General features: G+C 36.6%; 1 protein-coding gene across 3 annotated transcripts in view; it reads right to left on the bottom strand.

Annotated features, from left to right (window-relative positions):
• THSD4 (thrombospondin type 1 domain containing 4) overlaps positions 1-24,230 on the bottom strand; it is a 320,405-nt gene that overhangs the window by 131,748 nt on the left and 164,427 nt on the right. The window contains exon 1 of one of the 3 annotated variants that reach the window (XM_080396120.1): positions 1,849-23,519. The exons of the other annotated variants lie outside the window; for them this stretch is intronic. Within the exon in view, the coding sequence (XP_080252246.1) occupies positions 1,849-1,920 (72 nt within the window). The 5' untranslated portion in view covers positions 1,921-23,519. Of the gene's footprint in view, positions 1-1,848; positions 23,520-24,230 lie in introns of those variants that run through there. 3 annotated transcript variants of the gene reach the window in all.

The following is a 24,230-nucleotide window of genomic DNA, read 5'->3' as shown; positions in this document are numbered from 1 at the left end:
TATATTAATAATAGTAGACACAGTATGTATTTTATTATATAATTTTTGAAATTAGCCATATGAACATAATGAAGGAGAGAGTTTCTCACTACCTGCTAAAACCTATAACCTAAGATCCACTGATAAAGGAGCAGACTATTTTTCATATTATGTCCGCTGTATTAGCTGAAAAACTAAGAACGGTACAGTTTAAAGTACTTGGCATATGGATCACAGTGCTAAAACATTCCACATTGCACTTTTACTGCAGAAATTCATTTCCAGGTAAGAACACTGCATTGCTTTTATTTTACTTGCTAACGAGGATAATTGGCAGGCAACACTGCTGCTGCTGCTCTAGATTTGTTCTTTATATGGATCTCTGAAGACCATATGTGCATGCAGTGGTGACAGAAATATTTTCCATATGAGCCACCACACATTTTAAGGTCCCTCAGTCTGTAAAAGGTGAGTCCATCTACCCATTTTCTGTGCTCAGTAACAATCAACCAGGAAGTTAAAAACTTCAGTGACAACTAGAGGGCAATGATTAGCTTCCAGTTGCTCTGATCATCAATCCATTTAAATTCCCTAAGCCTCTGCTGAAAATTTTTCCCTGCTTTAATTAGATCAAAGGCAGCACAAGATTTCATTAAAAGACATTTTCTTGAATCAAAACCATTCCAGCTTCTCTTTTTAAAACACCCTGGAAGGAAAATACAGTTTATATCTAGACATGTGAGCTACAGAGAGTGTCAACCACACACTGCTGGACAAGGTGTTTTTTCCAGTTCACTTCCACTTCCTTTTACCAGGGAAAGTAATAGCTCTGGACTTTATTAGGCTACTATAAACCTATGACAGGGCTAACAAAAGACAAAGCTCTAAAGCAGAATCACTGTTTTCAGACTTACTTAAGGAAGGCATATTATGGAACAAAACTATCTGATGATTCCTTTGAAATGCATAACTATACATCACATTTCACTTAGAGTGAGGGAGAATGAGTATCAAATGTGGTTTTTGCTAGTAACATCATTAGATGGAATATTCCGTATCTAATAGTACTATGCTTGATGAATTATGTCCTAAATGACAAATGAGTAGGTGAAATGTTCTGCTCTGGTATGAAATAAAAACTTGATGAAAAACTGTTCCGATGAGAACAAAAATCTGCAGCATTGCTCTTTGTAAATCAAGTAGCAACTTTTTAGAGCTTAGCAAGGGCTGCTCTATTCCATTACTTAAGATTTCTCATATTAAGAATGCATGAAGTCCCTCTTCAATTATATGACAGACATTTTTTTAAAATAAAGTCCTCTCTGTCTTGCCACATACTAAATGTTACATATCTTAGCACAAAAATAATGTTATTAAATGGAACCTGGAGTTTTTACATGTTCCCATCCCCAAAATATCTCTTTTGTAAATCTCTTTTTCAATTATGCAGATTTTTTGTAGAAAACCTGAACAGAACACTACCATCTACTGCTGCAAAGAGTATCGCATTTCTCTGTATGTTAGTAAAGAAAAGTTCACAAATTAATCATCTCTCACAGAAAGCATACTGTGTATCAAATCAAAAGAAGCTCACTTTCAAACTACTCTCCCTTAGTACCTATAGGCTTTTGAAAAAAACTCCACAACAAAACAAACACCAAGATCACCCCAAAAGCAACAAACAAAAAACCCCAAACCAAAACAAATCCCAAAACCTAAACCAAAACAATAGCTTTTCACACATGAAGCAAACAATGCAATTCTAAAATGGCTAGCACCATAAAAATCACTCACAATCTGTCTTAAGAGATAGGAAGAAAATACAACTCTGACAAGACAATTTTTGACAAGACATTATACTTTGCTTACCTCACCCCCAGGTCTTGCTAGCACTGCTGTTTGAAAGCAGAGCAACGTTAGTATCAGGTAGCTGACAAACATTATTACCCAAAGTTAGAGCTACCCTGGAGGAGAAAACCCTCTGCCAAGTACTAACAGCTAGCAGATGCACTTGTGTCTCAGTATCACAGCCCTCAGTTCTTCTAGGTACGACTCCTTCTCCCTCTCCCCCTTTTCTATCGCACTCACTGTACGACCAGGAGCTTTGCTTTCAGCCACTGCGCTGAAGACAACTGGTAAGTTGATCTCTTCATGTAATGACTTCTCCCTGCTGGGGGAGGGGGCTCAGCCAGCAATGAGCTGGGGGGCTGTAGTTAGTATAAAGCGAAGAAGGGGAGGGACAGAAATGGTCACTGCCAAGTTATGCATCTGCTGTGATTCATGGAACAAGCTAAACGGTAACCTTTAATGCACGAGGAGGTTTGGCAATGCGTTATTGACTTAGGCAGGCATGATTGGAGAAACAGGCTAAAGCAGCTTGCAAAAGATGCCTGTTGATGGTTAGACGGCATGTGCTACTTAAAGGTACAGCACCTCCTTTTATTGAAGAAGTTCAGAATAAATAAATCATAAATTAAAATCTAAGCAGGAAGCAGCTTAAGGTTTTACAGACAGTCCTACCCCAGTGCAATCCTGCCACCTGAATGGCCAGATCCTCCCAGGGACTCGCTCAGAATCTGCTAGCTCTCACTCCTGGCCCGCAGGCAATCCAAGTGTCCACGTGCTCTCAACTGCTTCCTGAAATGGAACCCCCATCCTATAGGATAATCCTGAAGTAGGATATGGATGTAATCTCTCTTTTTCATATTATAGATGAATAAAATAAATTTTGAGCTGTAACAGTCCAGCCCATCAAAAAAACAGCTTTGACTAAGCAAGCAGAAGTGCAAGCCTTTGAAAATAAAATATTTTCTTTTAGGAGATGAGTTAAGACCCATTTTCAAGTAAAGAATAAAGCAGTACTGAAAGCTTGATACAAAGCTGAATTACTACATCTCACAAGCAGACCACTGGAGTGTTTGTCCCAAAAATGAGTAAATTTGCAAAGAGAGCTATAAAAGTTGGAGGGCTTCCCTTTAGTTGAGTATGTCCAATTGTAATCACCACACAACAGACATTTTCTTATGGTAAACTAAGCAACATAAAAATACAGACTATAAAAGGAGTTTTGAACCCAAATGATCTATCACATTCAACAACAGAACAACTGTTTTATAACTTATACAGGATGCTCCAGTCCTGTATTCCCTTTCTGTTCCTTTCTCAATTTACTTTTTCATGTCTTCTAATTTTACTGTTGCTTTTTAAAGTATTTTATCATAGGTATGTAAGACACGATGTCTTTCTTAAAGTTCCAATTCCTAAAGTCAAGAAATTACACTATATTCTCATCTGTCATATACATGCATTTTTCTTATCCTTATGATTACAGGGGAAATCTCTAAAACTATGACCCAAGAATAACCTGGTCTCATATGTCAGACAGCAAACCACAGGTACTCAGAATACAGGTACTTTAGAATATCTCAAGATTTTAGGAGGTGGGAAGTAAAAGTTTTGGTGAAATTGAGAAGCATACCATTACTAGGTATCAGATTTCTTTTTGTAATTTGGTAAGTTTTGTGTACGCAGCTGAGTATGTCAGACCCCTCACCCTATTTTCAAACTAACTTTACCAACCATTCTTTTCCTTTGCTATGACAGTTGAAAGATATGAATCTTTTCCCTCTTTCAATATTCAAACAAATCATAGCAACAGAGTATTTTTATGTATTAGAGAGCTTTCAGAATAGTAATTAAATACAGTCAAACTCCTAAACCAGTATAGAAAATTAAAGTCCAAATTTTTCTCTATTTGAATTTGCATATCTGGTTCTCCAGCATAGTAAAACCTGACCTATATTAAGTAGACATCATTGTCACTGCGCCTCTTTCCTCTCAAGCCCTTCCTTTTACAGAGTCCTACTACTGTCCACACAGAGTACTATCTCTTCCACCTATCAGACTCACAATGCTGCGTCCCTTCCACATCTGTAGAAAAACCTGTCTTTTTTAGCCTCCCAAATCAGCAGACCACCTTTCACTTTTTTTAGTCCCTTGCCTTTACACAGCCTTGCAGCACCATGGTTCTGGCAGCATTACTGCCAATACCTGCCAGCACTGCGTTGAGTGAGGGCATGCCAAGTAGGAAGCAAATGCCACGTAGGCCATGCAGGACTAGGGGTCTCAATAGCATGAGAGTCCCCTTCAGCTGACTCCCCTCGAGGAAACAGTTACAAGTTTAGGAAGATTTAAAAAGCCAGAGTGAGAGTTTCAGTATGGAGCTCATGAGCAGCTCTTCTGAATGATGTGAATGATCACAGGCAGCTGGCTACCGCATTGTAAGAATGGTGACTGACAGCCAAACCTGCAGTTTTTGCAAACTTTACACTATAACCTTAATGGTACTTGCTGACAAAAATCATCCAGAACGCTGTACTACTATGTTGATCTCACAATACAACACCTCCCTTCAAGACCTAAATGAAAGAAGCATTTTCCCTCTTTTTAAGGCAAGCTAAAGGTTTGCAGATTATACCATTGTGCTGACAGCTAAATGTAGAGCTGCCATTACAGGTACTTTGTACACTGGCTGCCTCTGGCAAAGTGTCCGGACTAAAAATGTAAAGCCAAATAAACTTAAGGAAATTTTCCATCAAAACCTTGTCAGGAAGCCAACCTGTCCTTCCATATTTTTTTTAAGTATCTAGATGTACCACAAAAGGGAAAAAAGGATAGTGAGCAAACTGCCAACTAAACCAGAGTTCAAAACACTTCCAACTTGAGAGCTCCAACTATGATCCTTAAAACTACAGCTGCAGTGCTTGAAATAGTTTAAAAAGAATACCCCATTTCAGACCTTGCAGTGTGTAACAAAAATTCCAGTGATGAAAGTTGTGTCATGTAGATTGACTACCATTTCCATAAAATGAGGATTTATTTTTTTCTGCAGTTCTTCACAAAGTGAACTGATTTTTGTGACTATAAAGCATAGGCACAAAATTGCCAGTCCTGCCTCTGTAAATGGTAGGTAGAAAAGCAAAATTAAAAAGGTAGAAGTAACAGTGATTTTCGTCTTCTCTGTGCTGATCATTTCAGAAAGCAGTATATCCTCCATAAATAATAAAAAACCTTATCAAAGTCTAACTGCATATTATTAGGATGAATTTCTCAGCACAGAAAACTGTACTACGTTCCCATTTAATAAGTCATATAACTAATTCTTTACATATGCATTTGATTTTTCCTCTACAAAACATACAGGCAGAATTCCCTGAAATCTAGAAGCTGGTGTTCTGTTCCCCGTATTCAGGTAAGAGATCTGCCCGTACCTGCTGCTACACTCGCAAGCTTTATCCAACTAACTGGATGTAATTGCGCATGTTCACAACCACAGCCTTTCTCTACAGCACAAAGTAACCTGAAACTTAACACTACGCCAATCTTGCACTGCTGCAACCAAGATCAGAATTTCTCTGCAAACCTCAGAAATCACTAGATATTAACAAACCGTTGGTGCAATACAAAGAAAATCAGTTTATGACTGAAGAGCTATTTCAGATACAAAGTTCTGCATAGAAGACAGAGAAACCAAAATACCTTGCAATAGTAAAATGGAAGAAATTAAGTTATCTGTAATTTCAACACAACAGCATCCTTGCTTTTACTTAGAAACATACAAACATAGCAAGATAATACCATAACTATTTTAGGTATATAATTTAAATAGAAAATCCAAAATTTTATCTTTTTTTTATAACAGAAAAGACATCAGAATCTTTTGAGGAAATTTCCTGTCTCTTACTCTCAGAAATTAAAGTACATAAAATGCACAATGGATCTTGGTTAGTACAGTTCTCATGAAAAAAAGTACAGATTTTCATCACTGAACAAATTAACTATCAGTCTCAAGGGGTTTGTAAATATCAATAAATTTATGAAGTTTGCCTACTAGCTACCTCCTGAGGCAATTGCACCTAAATCTCAAACAAGGACATGTTTGTTAAGCTCACCAAAACCAAGCAATTTGTCTTCCAGGTCTCTCAACTTTCCTGTAATTCCACATGAAATTATGAACAGTATGCTCAAGTAAAAATCATTCACAGTTACTTTTTTCTGCTAAAGGTATATTTGCTTAGAAAGCTGACAAAATTCCTAATATAAAAGTAACAGTAAGAGAAAACAGCCAAAACAACATTTGACAGACTTCCTTTCTACTTCCTACAGCTTTAACGTTCATAGATCTTAACTCTGAAACTCTTAAAGCAAGATAGCGTGAAATATAACTACATATTCCAGGCTGAATTACTTTAGAACATGACAATGACAATTTCTGTATATTTCAAAGTATTAACAGGTACAAGGGAAAATCATTAGTCTAATTCACCTTTTGTCACTACAGCTGCAACATCAACGCTACTGAATTTGGGAGAAAACACATGGTTTACTGGAATGTCTGCTGGTACTCAGCTGAAGCATGTAAACTGATGAACTATTTAAAAGGAAGATAAAGGCTGAAACAAGTCTGCTGCTACAGCAAAGCCCTAAGCCCTTTAACTGTTTCTGAAAGCAAGTATTTAAAACAGCATTCTGTTAATTTGATTTGGCCAGATACAATCTTCCTGGAATCACGAATAGGAAAAGCACATTAAGCAGACACTGCATATTCTATTATTTAAGAAAAGGTGTTGTGTTTTTATTTCAAAGTTCCATGAAAAAAATTAATAGAGGATAAAAAAGGCTGAATGTACTAAAAATTTAGTACAAGTTACTGAGATGCTGATGAATAACAGAGGAAGAATAAAGTGAAAAACTACTATATTTTGGGTTTATTTTATTGGTCATCTTCCCCCATTAGTGATCTACAGGTTACTTACAACAAAAAAGGAACAAAAGTTTAACAGTCTTATATGCTTGACAAAGTCATGTGTAAAGATAGTTGCCATATTTAAAGCTGTCAGATAGGCATTTCCAACAATTATTTCATTTTTTCCAGGAAGCATTACCTTCTGAATTTATTATTCAGATATTTTAAGGTTAGAATAAATTACTACTGTCCTTTAGCCTGAACCTCAAAGAGACACTGGCCATAAACCTTTAATTGAAATTTCTTCTATGAGTTTTCTTGATTGAAAAAAAGTTTGTGTTTAATTAAACACGTGAAATAAAGTAGTCGTCTCTTGCCACCCCATGTGTGTCTCTGAGCAGTCTGGGAACTTAGAACTGCAGAAAGAATGTATTTTCCTTGAAGACAAAACAGTGCACTAAGGAGAGAAAAATGCTGCTCCCTGCCCTGCCCTGTGTTCTTGGATTCAGGAAATACTGCAGCTGAACCACTAAGGGATTTCTTTACCCCCATGGAGGATTCTACATCCGTTTCACTGGTTTCTGCATTTCACTGGCCAGACAGGGTGAAGAAAGCAAGAGAGTCTCTTCTATACTCTCCCTTCTACAGGTAAAGCATTCCTCTTTGTTGTTGCAGTCCTTGTGAAAGAGGCATGCTCATACTCCCACTGAATCAGGTCTCATCCGCACCTCTACCTTTTGCTGACCAAGAACAGATGAAATAACAATAGACAGAAGGACCAGGAAGGAGTATCTGGACTTTTATACGTGCCATTAAACCAAACCAAAGCCACACAGATTGGGAAGGAAGTCAAAGTGTGAGCTACTGCTGCCTAAAGGTTAAGTATATGGAGCCCCATGAGAGCGGACCCCACACACCAAGCACATTGGAGGAAACAAGTCCCAGAGCCTCACGTGTATTTCAGTGCACCTCAGTGGTTTTTCTCGGTTCAAGTTTCAACTCAGTTTTTCAGATACTAATGCTTTTCCAAGTAACTCCCAACATCTTATTTGTACCCTTTAGCTCAAATTTCCTATCAAGAAAGCTGCTTGCTTTCATAATTTATTGCCCAAAGAAACCTTCAAGGGCATAGTTATGCACATATAAGAATCCCTTCCAAAACTATAATATTGACTGGCTACCACAACACACCACTGCGTGGGGCAGCATGTCTTCCACTGTTATCTTACATAATGAAGTTAGGAGTATTCTTATCTGTCTCTACGTCTAATAATTTTTTGATCCCACTGTACAGTTATGGAAAACACAAAGGGATTCTGTGGAAAAAAGATCTTTACCGAGGTTTTTAATAAATTATTCCACACAGTCACTTTGTGTCCTTACTAATGATTTTATTAGTTAACCACTTTCCAACTTACCTTTTAACTTCTGTTCCTGCCTATTTCCCTTTCTAAAATGAACAATCCTTATTTTTCTGACTAAAGTCACTCCATGTTCTGGCTTTCACTCTGTTATTCATCTTTTTGTTTCTCTGTTGTGAAGAAAGAAAGACCTGATCAGATCAGTTTAGAAAGTACACCATTAAAAAGGTATTATTGCATTCTGTGGAAATGGCATTACAAAGTTTGCTTCAAATAGGCATTTGTATATAATTAGGTCAGCCCAGCTTACCTTACATCACTGGAAGTCTGACAGTTACTTCAGTAATAACATGCTAGTCCTCATTATCATCATCTCTTTCCCCTTCTACTACCACGATACTAGCAGTGCATGGTGCTTTTAAACCACACTCAAACCCTGAAAAGGAAATCTGAGCATTTCCTTCCTCTTCTCCCTATGCTTAACTTCTTAAAGCTCAGACTTTTGATTACAAAGCCAGACTTTACTGCAAAGGTCCACCTTCAAAGAGCTGAGTATTAACCTCAAATTGATTTATCATCTTAAATCTTTTCTTTAGTATTGTATCTATTATCCCTTTATCTTTTCTGGCATTACAGTGTGCTAGAGGGAGGAAAACACCCTTGGTTGTCACCTGCCCAGCACTGGGCTAGAATGCATATTTTTCATGGCCATATTCCAGTTTTCTGTATTTTGATGATAGAATTCTGGTTTACGTACCAAGTTCTCAGAGCACCTCTTTGCCTCCCCAGACATTGCATAGTGCAAGTAGAGTAATACGACATTTATGAGGCATTCCTTCCTCTGCCCAACACTACATTTTGAGTACAGAACGAGCGGACACCATGTTTTGAACTTCTAATTTTTATGAATACCATTCATTTTGTGGAAATTTTTTTACTCTCTGCATTTATTAATCAATGTCTTCTGTTTTCCTAATAAGGCTTTAGGATTTTTAGCACCATATTCTGGTCCTCCTCATATTTCATTTTAGTATTATTTTCTTACATATTTTCATAATACATGATCCAACATCATTCATGCTGTCTTCTACTTCCTTCTATACAAAACAAAATGGTGAAACCAAAAGGAAAAGAGTTCTTTGATGGATCACATTTAATCTCTCTCTTTGTATGCATAAAAACCAGACACACACTTCTAGAAAACTACCTCTCATCATACTAGTTTCACATAAGGCACTTTGATCTGTGTTGCATGTTGAAGTGTATCAAACGAGCAGCTACATAAAAATAAGAAGAGAAAAAAAGCATGCTTTACCCTTTAAAATATTTGAAGCAGTTCCTTTGCACCTACCACAAAACTGGAAATAAACTACTTGGTACCACTGCTGTATTTGGATACCATAGCTAAAATAAGAAATGGGACTAGGCCTGTTTGTCCTTTAAACCCTGCCCCCACACCCCACCCCACCGCAACCTTTAAGTAATCTTTAAGTAAACCAAATTAATTTTAAGTTACACAAACAATGCATGTCTATTTCCTATGAAAAGTAAGCCACCTCCTAAATAAAATATTCTAAATATGATTTTGAATCATGGTACTCTCAAATCTTTAACTTATTCATGAGGGATAAACGCTGATACTACTAACTCTACATGGAGAAAGTATTTTAAAGATACAATAAGCAAAAAGGTGAGGCCTCTGGATCATATAAGTATACTTTTTTTTATTTTTTAATTTCAAAAACAAATAAACAGAGGTCCTGGTAAAAAAGCATCAAACTACATGATGTAACAGGCCATGACCTATGCTATGAATCCTCCTATGAAATCAGAATTAGAAAGGTCTTTTTTCAGGTCCGAAACTACAACACATTAAAACTAGACTGTAGCACTAACACACGTTTTCCCAAGTGTCCAGCTGGCAAATGACAGCTACATCAAACATGCCATCATAAAATGATAGGAACAAGCTCTCTCCAAGAGAAAACTAACCAGTTAGGATGGAGAATGTAATAATAATTTTCAGTTTTGTTTGGAAATGTTCTTCAAGTTCAGTCAGAGGAAGAAACCCTTGTAGAAAGCGCTTCCATGCATATGCTTTACCTGTCCTGTTATTTTCTATACTGGTAGACATCTCAAAGCCATAATGATATTCTTTTAGACTGGGGAAAACAGATCTAGAAAGAACTTTGAAAATCACTGTGAGTTCTCCCCAGGAGTGGATCAACTATAGCACATACTAGTCCAATATACAGGTAGCCAATGTGTAAAATCACTACGGTAAAACCTACATTTTCCAAAAATGAGCATCATCTCCTGCCAACTAAAGATGAAAAGAAAGCTCTGCAAAAGCTGGCCAACATTTGTCATGCTTACTACTTAACCAAAGCAGTAAAACAGTATCAGCCAACCTTCAAAAATTCCTTCAGAGAACAGCAACAGCTGGCTGCTCCCTAATGGATGGGGAGCCAGGTGTCAAGCATGCCAACAAGGGCAGCAGCAAGGCTGTCCCACTGCCACCATAAGTTGGAGCAGGGCAGATCCAGGAGTGGCAGTCAGGGTCAAACAAGAGTCAAGATGACCGAGCAAGTCTGTGGTGATAAGGCATGTCCAAGGTCAAGCCAAGTGTGCAAATCAGCAGGTGTGCACAACCAGGTGTGCATGCAGCTGTGGCTGAGCTGGAGAGAGGTACACCCCCACGGCAGTTCAAGCAGGGACTGAAGGCCCAGGGCTGATGGGCCTACTGGTCCCGTGGGCAGAAGTCCACCAGGGTGAAGCTGGTCAGGGCCATTAAGGCTGATAATGGGGGCCCTGAAAGTCTGTGCCTATGCCAAAATTCACATTTCTAACCACGGGTAAAAGGCTAGTAATAGTAGAAATCAGCTAAGCAAAAGGAAGGTAAGAGACTGTATCAGGCAGCAGATAAAGAGTCTTGAAACAGAGTTAACCTTGAGAAAGGAGCCAGTACTGCATACATTACACATGTCAATTAGGGGACAGGACTAGATCAGCATCCCTCCTAACAGAAGAGAGTAAACATCAGACCAGGAGCCACACAGCTGGAACACCAGAGCCAAGGACAATTCTGTAGCACAGGCACCTCTGCTCTCTGATGTCACAGAGGTGATCGAACTAGAGCTTACTTCAGATCCAAAAGAAGAAACTAAAAAAAATCCTGGAAGACTTGTATTCACGATCAAATTATACTGTCTGTAGTTTATAGGAATACCAGGTTTCTCCTCTATTCTTCTGACAAAAAAAAAAAAAAAGGGAAAATAGCTGTTGTATTGCCAAAGGAAATGTACATGCTTGGCTGAAGACTTGAGATTTACTGCAATATTGATCAAAACACACTGGATTAAGCACTCATCCTGAAAGCAAATGCAGGAAGAAATAGGAGGAAGATTTCCAAAGCAATTTCAATACAGAGTCCAGATACCTGAAGTGAGTAGAGAGAACTAATCTCATAGTAATGGAACTTATGCTTTGGGCAGCAACCACATCCCAATTTTTCCAATCTAGTTACAAAAATCCTAAGCCAAAGACACAATTATTCCTTCCCAAAATCTCTTTATGTTCTTTTTGATTCCATCTTTCCAATTCACCACCTCTTCCAATAAGACCAGCTAATCTAAGCATACTATAGCATACAAACTGCCCCTAGTTGCATTGCCCTTTAAAAGAATTAACACTAGCCTAGGTCAAAATCTACCCCATTAGTAGACTAAATGCTCATTTTTTTTATCACTGGGGGTCCATGCCAGGTCAACAATGCACAGCACCAACAGATCAGTTACACTGCTGGTGCAAATTAGGTACAAATTAGAAGCATAGCTGTAGTGCAAAAAACAAGGCTTCTCTTTCTTTGCAGATGTATACCATACAAAAAAAGAATGAACATTTTTTAATTAAAGAGAAACTGCGTAGCTTTTCTGTCTTGATGAAAACAAAATTCTGGGGAAATGTGATTGCTTACATAATAAATTTTTGGATAGTTTATCTTATAAATGTGCTTGTTTTTAAAGTAATCACATTAACACATGTTATCCATTAGAACCAATGAACTATCAGCATATATGGAGTCTTCTAGCTGTCTGGACTCTGCACAGTGGTCCCACATGCCTAAATGTCTGGGAAGCACACAGGCAGAGCAGATACCTGGAGTTTACTCCATTTTTCTAGATGTCTTTCAAACACACATGCCATTTACAAAGAGAAGATGGCCAGTTCTTGTGCATGGTTGTTTTCTGCAACACAGGAAATTAGAAACATATAACTCTAAATTATGTTAAATCTTGAGCTACATGTCCTCTGTGTGAATTCTGAAAAACTGATAAATACTTGTATAAACAGCTGATAAGCCTCTGAGTACTCAGAGCATGTTCAGTATAATTCAACTTGAAATTTGTCTTCCTGAAACAGACATCTGAAACAACTTCAGTTCAGTCAAATTTTCTCATGGGACAAACGGCATGCTTAAATTCAAGAACACTTTTCTACTATGTAAGGAGGAAAGTCAAGCACCAAATGACTAGATTTAATAGTTTGAAAAATATTTTTTAAAAATTTAGTTAGCATGCCATTTTACTTTTAAGTAGTTATGTACAATTATTAGCTACACAGCTAAACCTACAGTATACAGTGTAAAATCTCTACATAATGGCAAAAATCTGGAAATCATGTTTTCTGATAACAAGGTGTAAATAAATATAATACAAACACTAAGGGGAAAAAAAGGACTTCTTAAAAGGCCACATAGAACAAAGGAAGTGAAGAAACATTCTCCACGTATATTTTGAAAGATGTAAACGGTGCTGATTACTTTATCCTTATACTCAGACTGTCTACGTGGGTTAAAGCTAGCAATAACACCAGTTCTAATCTTAAAGGCCCATAGAGAGACATAAAACTTGACTGTTTGAGAAATCTGGTTGTAAAAGCACATCTGTGCAGCCAACACCATCACACGGCTGGAAAACAATCAGAATTCCAACAGAAAGCAAGTGAACAAAACCACAGAAAATTCCTTCAATGTGGAAGGAAGGTCTCCTTCTGAAGGTTTCCTGCACAGTTCCAGTCTTTCCAATACAGTAACTTCATATTTGTATGGATCATGTCTTAAGTAATTTAAAGCCAATGTTTCAGGGAAGACTTCCTCACAATGAACTATTTCTCACTGAGTATCACTTGATTTTATATGCAGCTCCACATGCTAGTTCACATTCAATGAAACAAGTAATGGTACTCACCGGTTACTTCTTTTCTTAGCGTAACAGTACTATAATCCTGCCATTGCATTCGTAGCATATTTAGTTTATCTTTGACTTGCCATTTTCACACGTATTTCGCAAACCACCTATCACTGCTGATGTAGATAAGCTGTCAAGGAATTAATGCAAGCATCCAAAACAGTTGCAAAATTAAGACTGAAAAAAAATATTTTTATATATATATATACACACACACTTACACACAACACATATATTTCTTCCATCTTTAGCTTTTTGTTTGTTTTTAGGTTTGGGGGTTTTTGCTAAGCTTGCTCATTTCACTATGGATATTACTGTAAGAAAAGATTGCTCTTGAAAGATAATGAACTTAATGATACTTCCCATAAGAAAGAAACTCTGGCAGAAAGTAGTGTTTCATAGCGGCCAAAATTAGAGTTAAACTTTGGAAAGCTGTGGAGGGATTTCTCAAGGCATCAAAAGGACATAATTATCTGCATAGTATCTCCAGATTATCTCAACAGAGCTATTATAACTTCCAGCCATTAAAAGAAAGCTTCCTAAGAGAATTCATGAACTTCATGAGAACACCCAGATTTCAAAAGTGTCCAGGTCTATGGATATGGTCCAATGCCATCTTAATTCATAATTCATAATGATTAGGATGCTTTCTAAAGCTGCTGATCAATCCTATTACTAATGACCTTAAAGCACTACAGATATTTCAGACTTCACCTCATCAGACAAAAGAGATTCCAGAAAAAATGCATCTCGAAAAGAAGACAATTATTATTTTGCTCTCTTCAATGGTTAAAATTTCTGGTACCAAGGGGCTGCATGTGAACAAGTAAGCCTGTAATGTAACACAAAACTAAATTTTATTTTAAACGCTCTCCTACATTCAAAGATTAGTAGCCTAGCCATCAAGTCACCATTCACGCCCACAGTCTGTCCATTAATTTAAAAAAGAATTACACAAAACTATATAGCACATGAGCTGGTGAAGGATGATAAGTATGACTAATACCACAGCTACTCTGCTGATTTATTTGGAAACCACTTGAAGATCAAAGTGAGAGCTTGCCACTAGACAGCTGCACAGAGAATGCTATTTATTATTAATATTTGTCATGTAGAAAATGTATACAAAGATACATAAACTCCCCAAGCTACAAATAAGCAAACAAAACCAGACAACATTTCCAAACTGGCAGTTTGATTTTGACTATATCAGTTTTCAGATTTGTCATTAATTGTTATTAAAGCTTTACAATTCAATACGATCATCTTATCCCCTTCCAAGGAAATACACCAAATAAAGTGCAATGATAAAGTTTTCAACATATGTTCGTACCCACACACAATATCAAATATTCAAATAATGTTTTGAACTGTTAGGTGTAGCATCTCTTATCTATTTGTGTCCTCAAGCCTGCAAAGTAAGTAATAGTTTTATAGTGTCTTAGTTAATTTATATTTAAACATAAAAGGTGGGATTGACCAGAGATTGTTTGCTTCTCTACCTCAGTAGCTATTTCTTTCATTTTTATAGCACCCGACAGATTTTTCCTTTCTTTTTTTTTACTGAAAATGAGCAATATTCTTCTCTCTTATGAAATGTTTTAGATAAAAAATTCACAGAGCACAATTCTACACAATATGCTGGAATAGAAGCCTATTTCATACAACATATGTATTATTTCAAATTTCTAAGCATATTATGTGCAAGTAGATCAAGAGAATACTTTAGTATACATGCTAAAACGTGATGGTAAATGGCGTTACACAAATTTCATCTGTCATGGACCACTAACAACTACTTATCCAAAGCCAAAATAGACAAAGCTTAAATCAGGCTTTAATCTATGACTTGAAGTATTTATTACAAAGTATTATCATAGAAGACTAGGCATTTCGCTTAAATAGGCTTTTAAAATCTCATTCTTTAACCTTCCAAGCACTCCTTTTACATCAAACAGATTGACGTTAATCTAAACGTAGTATTATCCAAGTACTTTTTTGCAGCTTTTGCAATCCTTTACCTCCATGTTCTCAGCTATCTTACTTCCTCCAATGTGATTTTCAAGACTCCTCTGTAGTACCCATTATTATTCCTTGTTTCCTCACGATCTCTCAGCTTGATTGCTACCATCAGATAACAAAACAGCTACTTTGCAATATCTTAGCAGGAAATAGAAATCACTCTTCTAACAAATACTTTTAAAAAGACTGACTCCTTGGGGAATGGTCTTGCAAAGTAAGTATTAATCTTAAATGTAAAACTTTTAATCCAAGTGTCACATATTGCTTATTTTTCTCTCATTTTCATGTTCTCTGACATTGGCATAATAAAATCATCAGGTTCTATGTGAACTAATTCTTAGGACATATAAAATATTGCCACTTCTGAAGATTTGTTGCAACCTAGTGTTTAGTAAAGCCTGGGTTTCCATTTGTAACTTTTATTTCTAGGAAAAAATGACCTTTTGTTTTCCTCTAAAAAACTGTTAACTGTGAAGGATTCAGTATTAAAGTAAATATTATGTCTATATCCAGAAAATCATCAAGATATCTAAGAAAAAATAAAAAATTCCTAGAAATCCCTATCCAAGATCACTACTATATGTATGATCAGGGAAAGCATAATCAACTTCAAAAGTATTAAAAGATTACCAATTAGGTTCTTCAGTACATCTATCCTACTACCCTAACACCTTAAATTATTGTCTTTAAATTTGTGTAAGAGCCACAGACTATATTCCCTTCATCATGGAGAACACATATATAATTCCACATCTAGCCTTCATGCTATTCACTGCCAAGGTGGTTTGGCAAGCAGTGAAGATATTTCAAAAGAAAACATATAGGGCCTCACTCAGCCATATTAATGCTCCTTTGCATTCCTCTTGCAATATTATACTGGCCATTTATTTATTTAACTACAAGAGCATCTTCAGCAAGCAGGGCTTTCAAAATAAAAACCCATGTGGAGAATCCAACAGCAGCACCTGTACCTAGTTTTCACCGTCACAGAACAGCCATATTACTAAAAGAACCTGTAGTTACATGAGAACAGAAAGTGATGTATAGGTTTAGAATTGAAATCAAATGTAACTTTCCCAACAAATTTTAAAATTAAGAAAGGCTGCTGATGTCACCTGGACATTTTGCATTAAAATAAAAAATAACCCCCCCTAGACAGTTAAATATATAAGCAAGCACCCCGCAGCAGCACTGCAGAGAGTAACTTGACAAAGAAAAAAATATAAATTTAATGGGTATAATAGAGGGGAAGTGGGGACTGTCCAATGCATGGCTGAAAAAAATAACATTCAGACACCCCTTCCCCATCAAATGTCTTCTCTAAGCATGCTTATGAGTAGTCTAGCACACTGTTTTAATTGGAAGAATATACAGGCTGTTAATCCAAAAGAGAGTAAACACCCATTAAACTTAATATAACATTCTTCTTACAAACTGAACACCAACAGGAAAGTCTGATCAGTTACATTGTGTTGCATGTCACATGAAAAGGACAAAGAAAACTGTCAGAACTGTGGTTCTGAAAAAAAGTGCTGAAAGCAAAATAACCTCTTACATTTATATGTTTAACAAAAAAACAACTACAAATTTGAAGCCAAGCTCATCAATATAATTCCTAAAGTGTAATGAGAAAAGACAGCAGGTAACAGCTGCTGTGCAATAATGACTATTGCTCATTTATCAGACATGATCAGAGTTGCCCACAAAAGAGTTTAGAAACATGACTTTGAGGTAGCTTTGTTTTTAATTTGGTTTTAGTAAGGCTATAGAGAACGCTTGTGTAAGAGTCAAACTTTTGAATGTATTGCATGCTGGACCCATCTTGGTCATAATTTGTACAGTATGTGTATAAGTCACAGATTTGCAACAAACTTGAGCTGGAAGTTGCTTTTGAATTACTTTCACGTTCAGAAAAGTGGACAGAATCCTGTTAAAGAAATACAATCATTTAGGTTTACAAAAAATTAAGTTCTAATGAATTTGCTCTAGAAGAGACTTGTTATGCACAACATATGATAATTCTGCACCTAATTCTGCAGTTCTGCCATAAATTCAATCAGGCTTTAGCATACCCACAGTTTAATACTGCTATTACCACTCACATCAATCACACAATGCTTAATCTGAACATACATGTGCTTAGTCTGTGGGGACACTGTAATACAAAAATTCCCAGGAATAAATTGAGCATGTGAATCTACCTATTTAAGGAGATTAAACCCACTACAATAGTAACAGAATAAACACACCACTATTCCGAAGCAGACTGGTATTTCTTTTTCCTATCTTTTGTATCACGCTTTTGCAAACACCAACTTATGATTTTTAGACTAATTCCCTATCATTTCATAAAAAAGGCCATGAAGTCTTAAAATGCACTTAATTCTGTCTCCACTTGGAAAAAAAACACAGCAGAACCAAATTCTTGAAAATGATCTTACAGTCCCTCTTTATAGATCAGAAGCTGTTAAGGGAATAATCTTTTCTTTTATAACTAAAATTCCTATCAAGACCAAGTTTAAACAGATATTCAGAAATATTTTTCAGAAAATAAAAATCTCAAACTTCTATCTCTGATTATTTCTACTTTCTTCCAATAACTGATCTCGAGGTCCTCCTTCCAACTTACACATACAACACTCAACTGTTTGGTGAACACTGTACTGTTTAATAGGTACACACTATGCACAGAGCTTTCTTCTTTAGTTGATTAAAACACGATGTGCTCATAGCACCCATCAGCCACAGAAAAGCTCTGGAAGAAGCTGAAATCATGGTGATCACTTCTTTAGCCTTTAAAAGGAATGCATACTCAGGGATGCTCCATTTCACATATAAGCAGCAACAGATACAGCTACCAAACCCAAATATCACAGGACTTGGTATTCTGTCAGCAGAAAGGCCAGACTGTGACCATCATCCATACAGATTCAGCACTGGCCTTCATTTTATTGGTGCTATTTCCAAATTTGCCTTTTTGCCTTTTTTTTTTTGTGGCTTGGAGAACTTCAAATGCATAGCACCTCTAGAGTCTGTGTCTTGTTCAAATGCAGCCTGCTGACAGACTGAAACAGCTACTTGTCAATTCACAGAGGATCTGACCAGGCCGACTTGATGTATTCTGGCAACCTTCACCATCTTAAGCTGTCCTTTGGAATAGCTGTTCTGTATCTCAAAGTGCCTTTTCTATACATGTGAAAAAGGTTGGTGTAACTTTGCAGAATTCACTAGGTTGTAACACTGGCCATAACATTATACATCTGGATAGCCTGTACAACTACACATACACCCTTTAATTCTCCCAGGTCAACATTTCCAGGAAGAAAGGAGGAGGAAGAGATGAGGCCTGAACATATGGTTGCCATAGCCAGTGCAGTGTAAGTTAATAGAGAAAGACTGGAAAGAAGGATAGTGAAGTTCATCCAATTTCTTTGTGAATACATCTAAAACACACTCATAGACACAATATAAACAAACCAAAACATCACATGCATAACAGGCCTAAAGAAAAGGAGAAAGAGAAGGCCTTTTGCTAATTTTCTAGCTAGCAGCAATCATAATATTCCCCTTTGGAAAGGGAGCTGGAGGCCAGTGGCAATAACAGAACAAATTAGCTTTATTGGCCTGGAAAGTTTATGATTAGCATGGGAGGTCTGAGGCCTGCTGATCACTACAAAAATAACATTTCACTTTGATGCATGTCTATCAACTCTCACTATATTAAAATGTTTTCCTTTCTAAATGTGGGTTTCATCTGCTGTGTCTGGCCACCATGTGATATGAAAGTAAGATCTTTAGACTATGTAGCACATTGGTTTTCTAACCAGTATTTTGTATAAGAGAAGTTAGGAAATACTAAATATTCTGTACGCTTGTGTGTTTGCAGTGATCTAAAAAGACTTCAAACTAATATAAGATATTCATTATTGGAAATACATACTGGAATAAGAAGCACAGGTTTGTCACTAGAAGCAAGAAATTTTATGGCAAATTGAGTGGACAGTTCTTATTTTTTAAATGAAATACAGAAAATCACAAAATTCCACGACATAAAGCAAGATCAGAACTGCACAGTAAAAGTGTATGAACCACTGAATGTTCACCATATATCCTCTATCAAACATACTGGAAAGAATTAATTTATGTGTTGGCAGAAGAACAGCACCTTAAGCACTTGTGCAATAAAAATGTCACGACAAGATAATCAGTATGATACAGTACTCTTCTTGAGGGTTTTAATATATTTTGTAAGCTGATATATAAGCTAAATCTTTCTTTGTGGCTATTGTCATCATTTTTTCAACCAAAGGCAAACAACTCTTACAAATGTGCCACCTCAACCTCTGACCTAAGGATCTGGGATTGGCTTCCCTAAACAGGAGTTGTTTTAAACTAAGTTTACAGTAAGGAAGACTGCAGTTTTACTGAGAGCAAATTAAGGAATACGTGTCTTGAGAAGGACACAAAAACATTTACACAGCTGCCTGGTAACTTACAGCTTCATTTTTTGTTATTATACAGCACATAAATCTCCCTCTGTCCACTCATCATTGTGCAGTATGCGAAGGGTTAATGGTGGTCTTGCGTCCATGGCAATAGCCAGGGACTCTGAAAAGTGAGGTTCTTACACCTAAGCACAAGTGAAATGAGCCCTCTGTGTTTCTAGTTGGACATCCATGTACAAATATAATTCAAGACCAAGTTTAAGACCAACACTGAATGAAGTCCAAATTTCACAATTTTGGATAAATTAGTGAGTTTTGAGAAAAATTAGGAGAATTCTGAGATAGAAAAACTATCATGCTGGGTTGTGACCTGCAGATGCAGTTCCAAGCATCACTTCCAAAATTGTAATGATTTTATATTCAACATTCCCTCTGGCCAATCCCTAAATGAACAGAGCGATGAGAAACAGAAGAGTTAAACGTGTCCTAAATCCCACATATGACAGCTTCCCTCTTCCACAGTGTCTGTGCTGTTGTGGCCAAGGAAATTAAAGAAAGGCCTCTATCAGTCTTCACTGCTTGTGTGTGTGTCTTACCAGAGAGCCATGCAAATGTCGTTATGACTTCTTTGTGCAATATTCTTTCAGCTAGCAGAGGCACTGGCCTGGTTATTTCCGCAAGGTTCTCTTCTAGCCCAACAGTTTTTTGCAAGAAATGACAACAGTGACAACTTTGCAAAAACTTTCCAAAAAGTAAGAAAAAAATATATACCACTGAAAAGTATTTAGAAGGCTTTGTGTATTAGCTGTCTGCAATATGCCTAGTAACTCCTCTTCTAAACCACTTTTGGCAACCCCCAGTTCTCTTATGCAGACACATCCTGAGTCCTACACAGATTCCAAACCTTCAGAGGTGACAGTATATATGTGCAGAATAATGTATGGGCTACAAAGCTGGTTGGGTATTACAGTTGATGAGAGCATGTACTATACAAACGAATAAAACTGAATCAATTTACAATTCACATCAGACAGCTCAAGATAAGCTTCTGCATGAACATGTCACAGTTATGTGATCAAATGGCTAGTGACACTAGGGAAATTAAGTATACATGTGCAGGTAAATGGGAAATTATTTTAGACTGCTGTCACTATGCAAAAAAAACAAAGTGAAAGTTAAACTGAACGTTCCTTGTCATAGCTGAAAAAAGGAAGGACACATTTCAGACAGAAATGTCACTAAATGTCTATTGAATCTGCTTCTACAAAGATAATAATTTTGCCAATAACTTTAATGGGCAATTAAGTGGCTGACTTAAATTCAACACTAACTTTTTCGTTTCCTCACTAGTCAGATATTTGTGTTCTTCATTCTCTGTTTTCCATTCTACTTTTTTTATTCAACAAACAGAATAAAATCTGGCACAAACATCAGTCTGTGATCAACTGAAGAACTAAAACTATGCAACCTTTCAACCGAAATCAACAGCATTACCCAATGTCAACACAATACTGGAGTATTTGTTGATTTGATGGAAGAAGCACAACACTGCATGTTTAAGGTACTTAAACAACTCAACTTGAGTTGACTTGTCAAGTAGTAAAGAGCTCAGCTGTAAAGAGACTTAGAATACTGTGGACAGTTTAGCATCTATTAAAAGTTTAAGACAACTAAGATACAATGATGACGTACATGTTGTCAAACTGGTAGAGCAAATGGTTCACTTAGACACATGGCTTTTGTTCGCTCTAACCCACTCTGATTGGCCTACCACATTAGAACTTTTTAATGAGCATTTTCCTGGCCATGGTTTCAAACCTTTGACTTTTCACCAGATTGTTTCTAAGGTGTGGGCTAGTTCTTATAAAATACGGTCTTTATACTAATCCTATTTCTGCTTCTAGCTACACAGTTTTAATAGCTAACTGTAGTTTAATTCAGCTTCCAGCACCCTAAGTCAGAATTAGTACGGAAGATATACAGAACAGGAGAGAAACTTGTAATATCAATTAATGCTACAAATTAATTCAGACCAACATCTTATGTCATTACTACCCACATAAACACAGTAAGAATGCAAAAAATGTTAGATATTTTAAAATATTTTTAATTGAACTCTTTAACAGTGGGGAAGTTATTGTTGGTCTGAGCTGGTCATGAGCTAGTAAAAATTTTGCATTTTAATTAGGTGTGATCTAATCACCTTTCACTGCTCCAATGAAAAAAATAAACTTAATCCTTTCCAAAGCCAGGTTAGATTAAGATGTTTTACAGATTATTCCCAATGTTGCTGTTAAATGAACAGGCTAGCTGTCTATATAGTAATGACTTTTTAATCAACATCACTACATAAAAATATGATCATGCATGTACCCACCACTCATCCTGTGACACGATATACCCTGAGACAAAAACCTGTGGATAAAGGGAGACTTGGAATTCTGGAAAGACAAGGAGTGCAGTAAGTTTGCAAATATGAACATTCCAGCTGAATGTAAGTATGCACAGGAAAAAAAGCCATTAAAAACGGCAAAACAAAGGATGATATTATTTTTGCCCTATGTTCTAATTCCCTGCACAAATTTCTTCTGTGTGGTCCTTCGTCTAAAATGAAAAACATTCCTGTAGGACTCTCAAAATCATCACGATGAGGAGTAAGGAATAAAGAGAGGCTAGAGAACGACTACTGAAGCAGTAGCTAACACTCTGTTAGTAACAAAACCACGGAGTTGATATAGGAAAGGAAAAGGCTGATCACGGGAAGATGTGTGTCCTGTGGTAGGAGGAGGAGTCAGACTAATACTCATGATTAAACTCAGATGAGAAACTGGGACAAGTTCGATGATGAAGTGAGAAAAGTGCAGGGACTAAATGGTTTAGGGGTAGAGTATCAGGGCTTTCATATGAACCCATAGGTAAGTGAGAACTTAGTGTTTTCAGGCAGAAACAAGCTTTTTAAGGAAAGTGAGTGTTCAATCCTCTTCAGCCTTCTCATTTCTTGTAATCCACACCAGCTATCCAGCTATTTGTCACTAGAGAAATTAAACCTTTTTCCCTTCTTGCTATATTCCAGCAAAGGAACCCAAGGATAGAACATGAGCATGAACTGTCCATATAACTGGAACCTCTGCATGCTATAAAACTATAATAATAATCTGTTCTGTAGATGGAACATTAACATAGAATGCCTGAAGGTTTGTTATAGACATTAAAAGGATCCTATGAAACAGGAACCTAACATCCATTTAGTTGCATATTATTCACACTTTGTATCCAAGTGAAGACATTAAGAATAATACTCTTGAAGTGATTATCTCAGAAAATATTGAAACAGATTACATAAAATTATCAGATCACAATATAAAATGCTTGCCAAACAGGCAACAAGGACAAAACAGAAGTTAAAGCCATCTTACAGGCATCTTACACCCATCTTTGAAAGGATAATACACAAGTAAAACACACTGTATTAAAAAAAACAAACAAACCCTTACCGGCAAGATAGAACAGTTGATTCTACTACATAAAGAACTCCAATGGTCCTTGAGAAAATAATTTTGGCTTATAAAGAAAAGATCATGGACTTCCTGTGTAGAACAAATTGCAGAGGAACAGCAAAAATCTACACAGGCACCACAAATACTGACTGGGCTAAACTACCATCCTCATTGAGAGTGAAAATTCTAGAATAAAGCATAGATAATTCACCTAAGTATTGCAGCACTTTGATTTTAACTTACCATTATTTGAAAATTCAAAAGTATAGGACTTTTACACATGGCACAAAATTTAAAAAAGCATACTAAAATGTGAAATTAAAAAGTATACGTAAGAATCAGTTTTCATAAAACACTAAAAATACATACTTGCAGAACCCTATTGAACGCCTTAAATTAGTTATTACACACATAAGAATGTCAAATAGAAAACCTGTGAGCACGGCTCAAAGATCTTGGCCAACCAGAAACAACCAAAGCCAGGTTCTCTCTACTTACCATGTGATAAAAAGGCTTTGTCTCTCTGTAAATGACAGAACTACTGTAACAGTGACATTCCATTAACATTATAATCATGAATGGCTTTGATCTGTAGTTTATCAAGTAATTAAAAATTATATAGCTTTTCCATTGGTTTCCTGAAATTTTAACCCTTCCCTGACTGGAACTGTGAGTGGCAGTAACATTTTCTCTATGCAGTAAGACAGATTGCAGAGGCAATGCCTACAGAAAAAGACATTCATACATCTACATCAGCTTTCATATAAATGCCTTTCATCTTTAGCGAACCGGGGCATATCAGTAACAGTGATCAGAATCAGGACATTCTGTTCTGACCCACAGAGCTACCAAGAATGTTTCCTTCACAACCCTCCAGAGATTCTTCTACAAAAAACGCTTGCCAGTGACACCAAAGATAAAGGTGACTAGAA

Source organism: Falco punctatus (assembly GCF_963210335.1).
Source record: "Falco punctatus genome assembly, chromosome: 7".
NCBI lineage: Eukaryota > Metazoa > Chordata > Aves > Falconiformes > Falconidae > Falco > Falco punctatus.
Note: the sequence above shows the minus strand (reverse complement) of the source record. Positions and strands in the feature narration are given on the sequence as shown.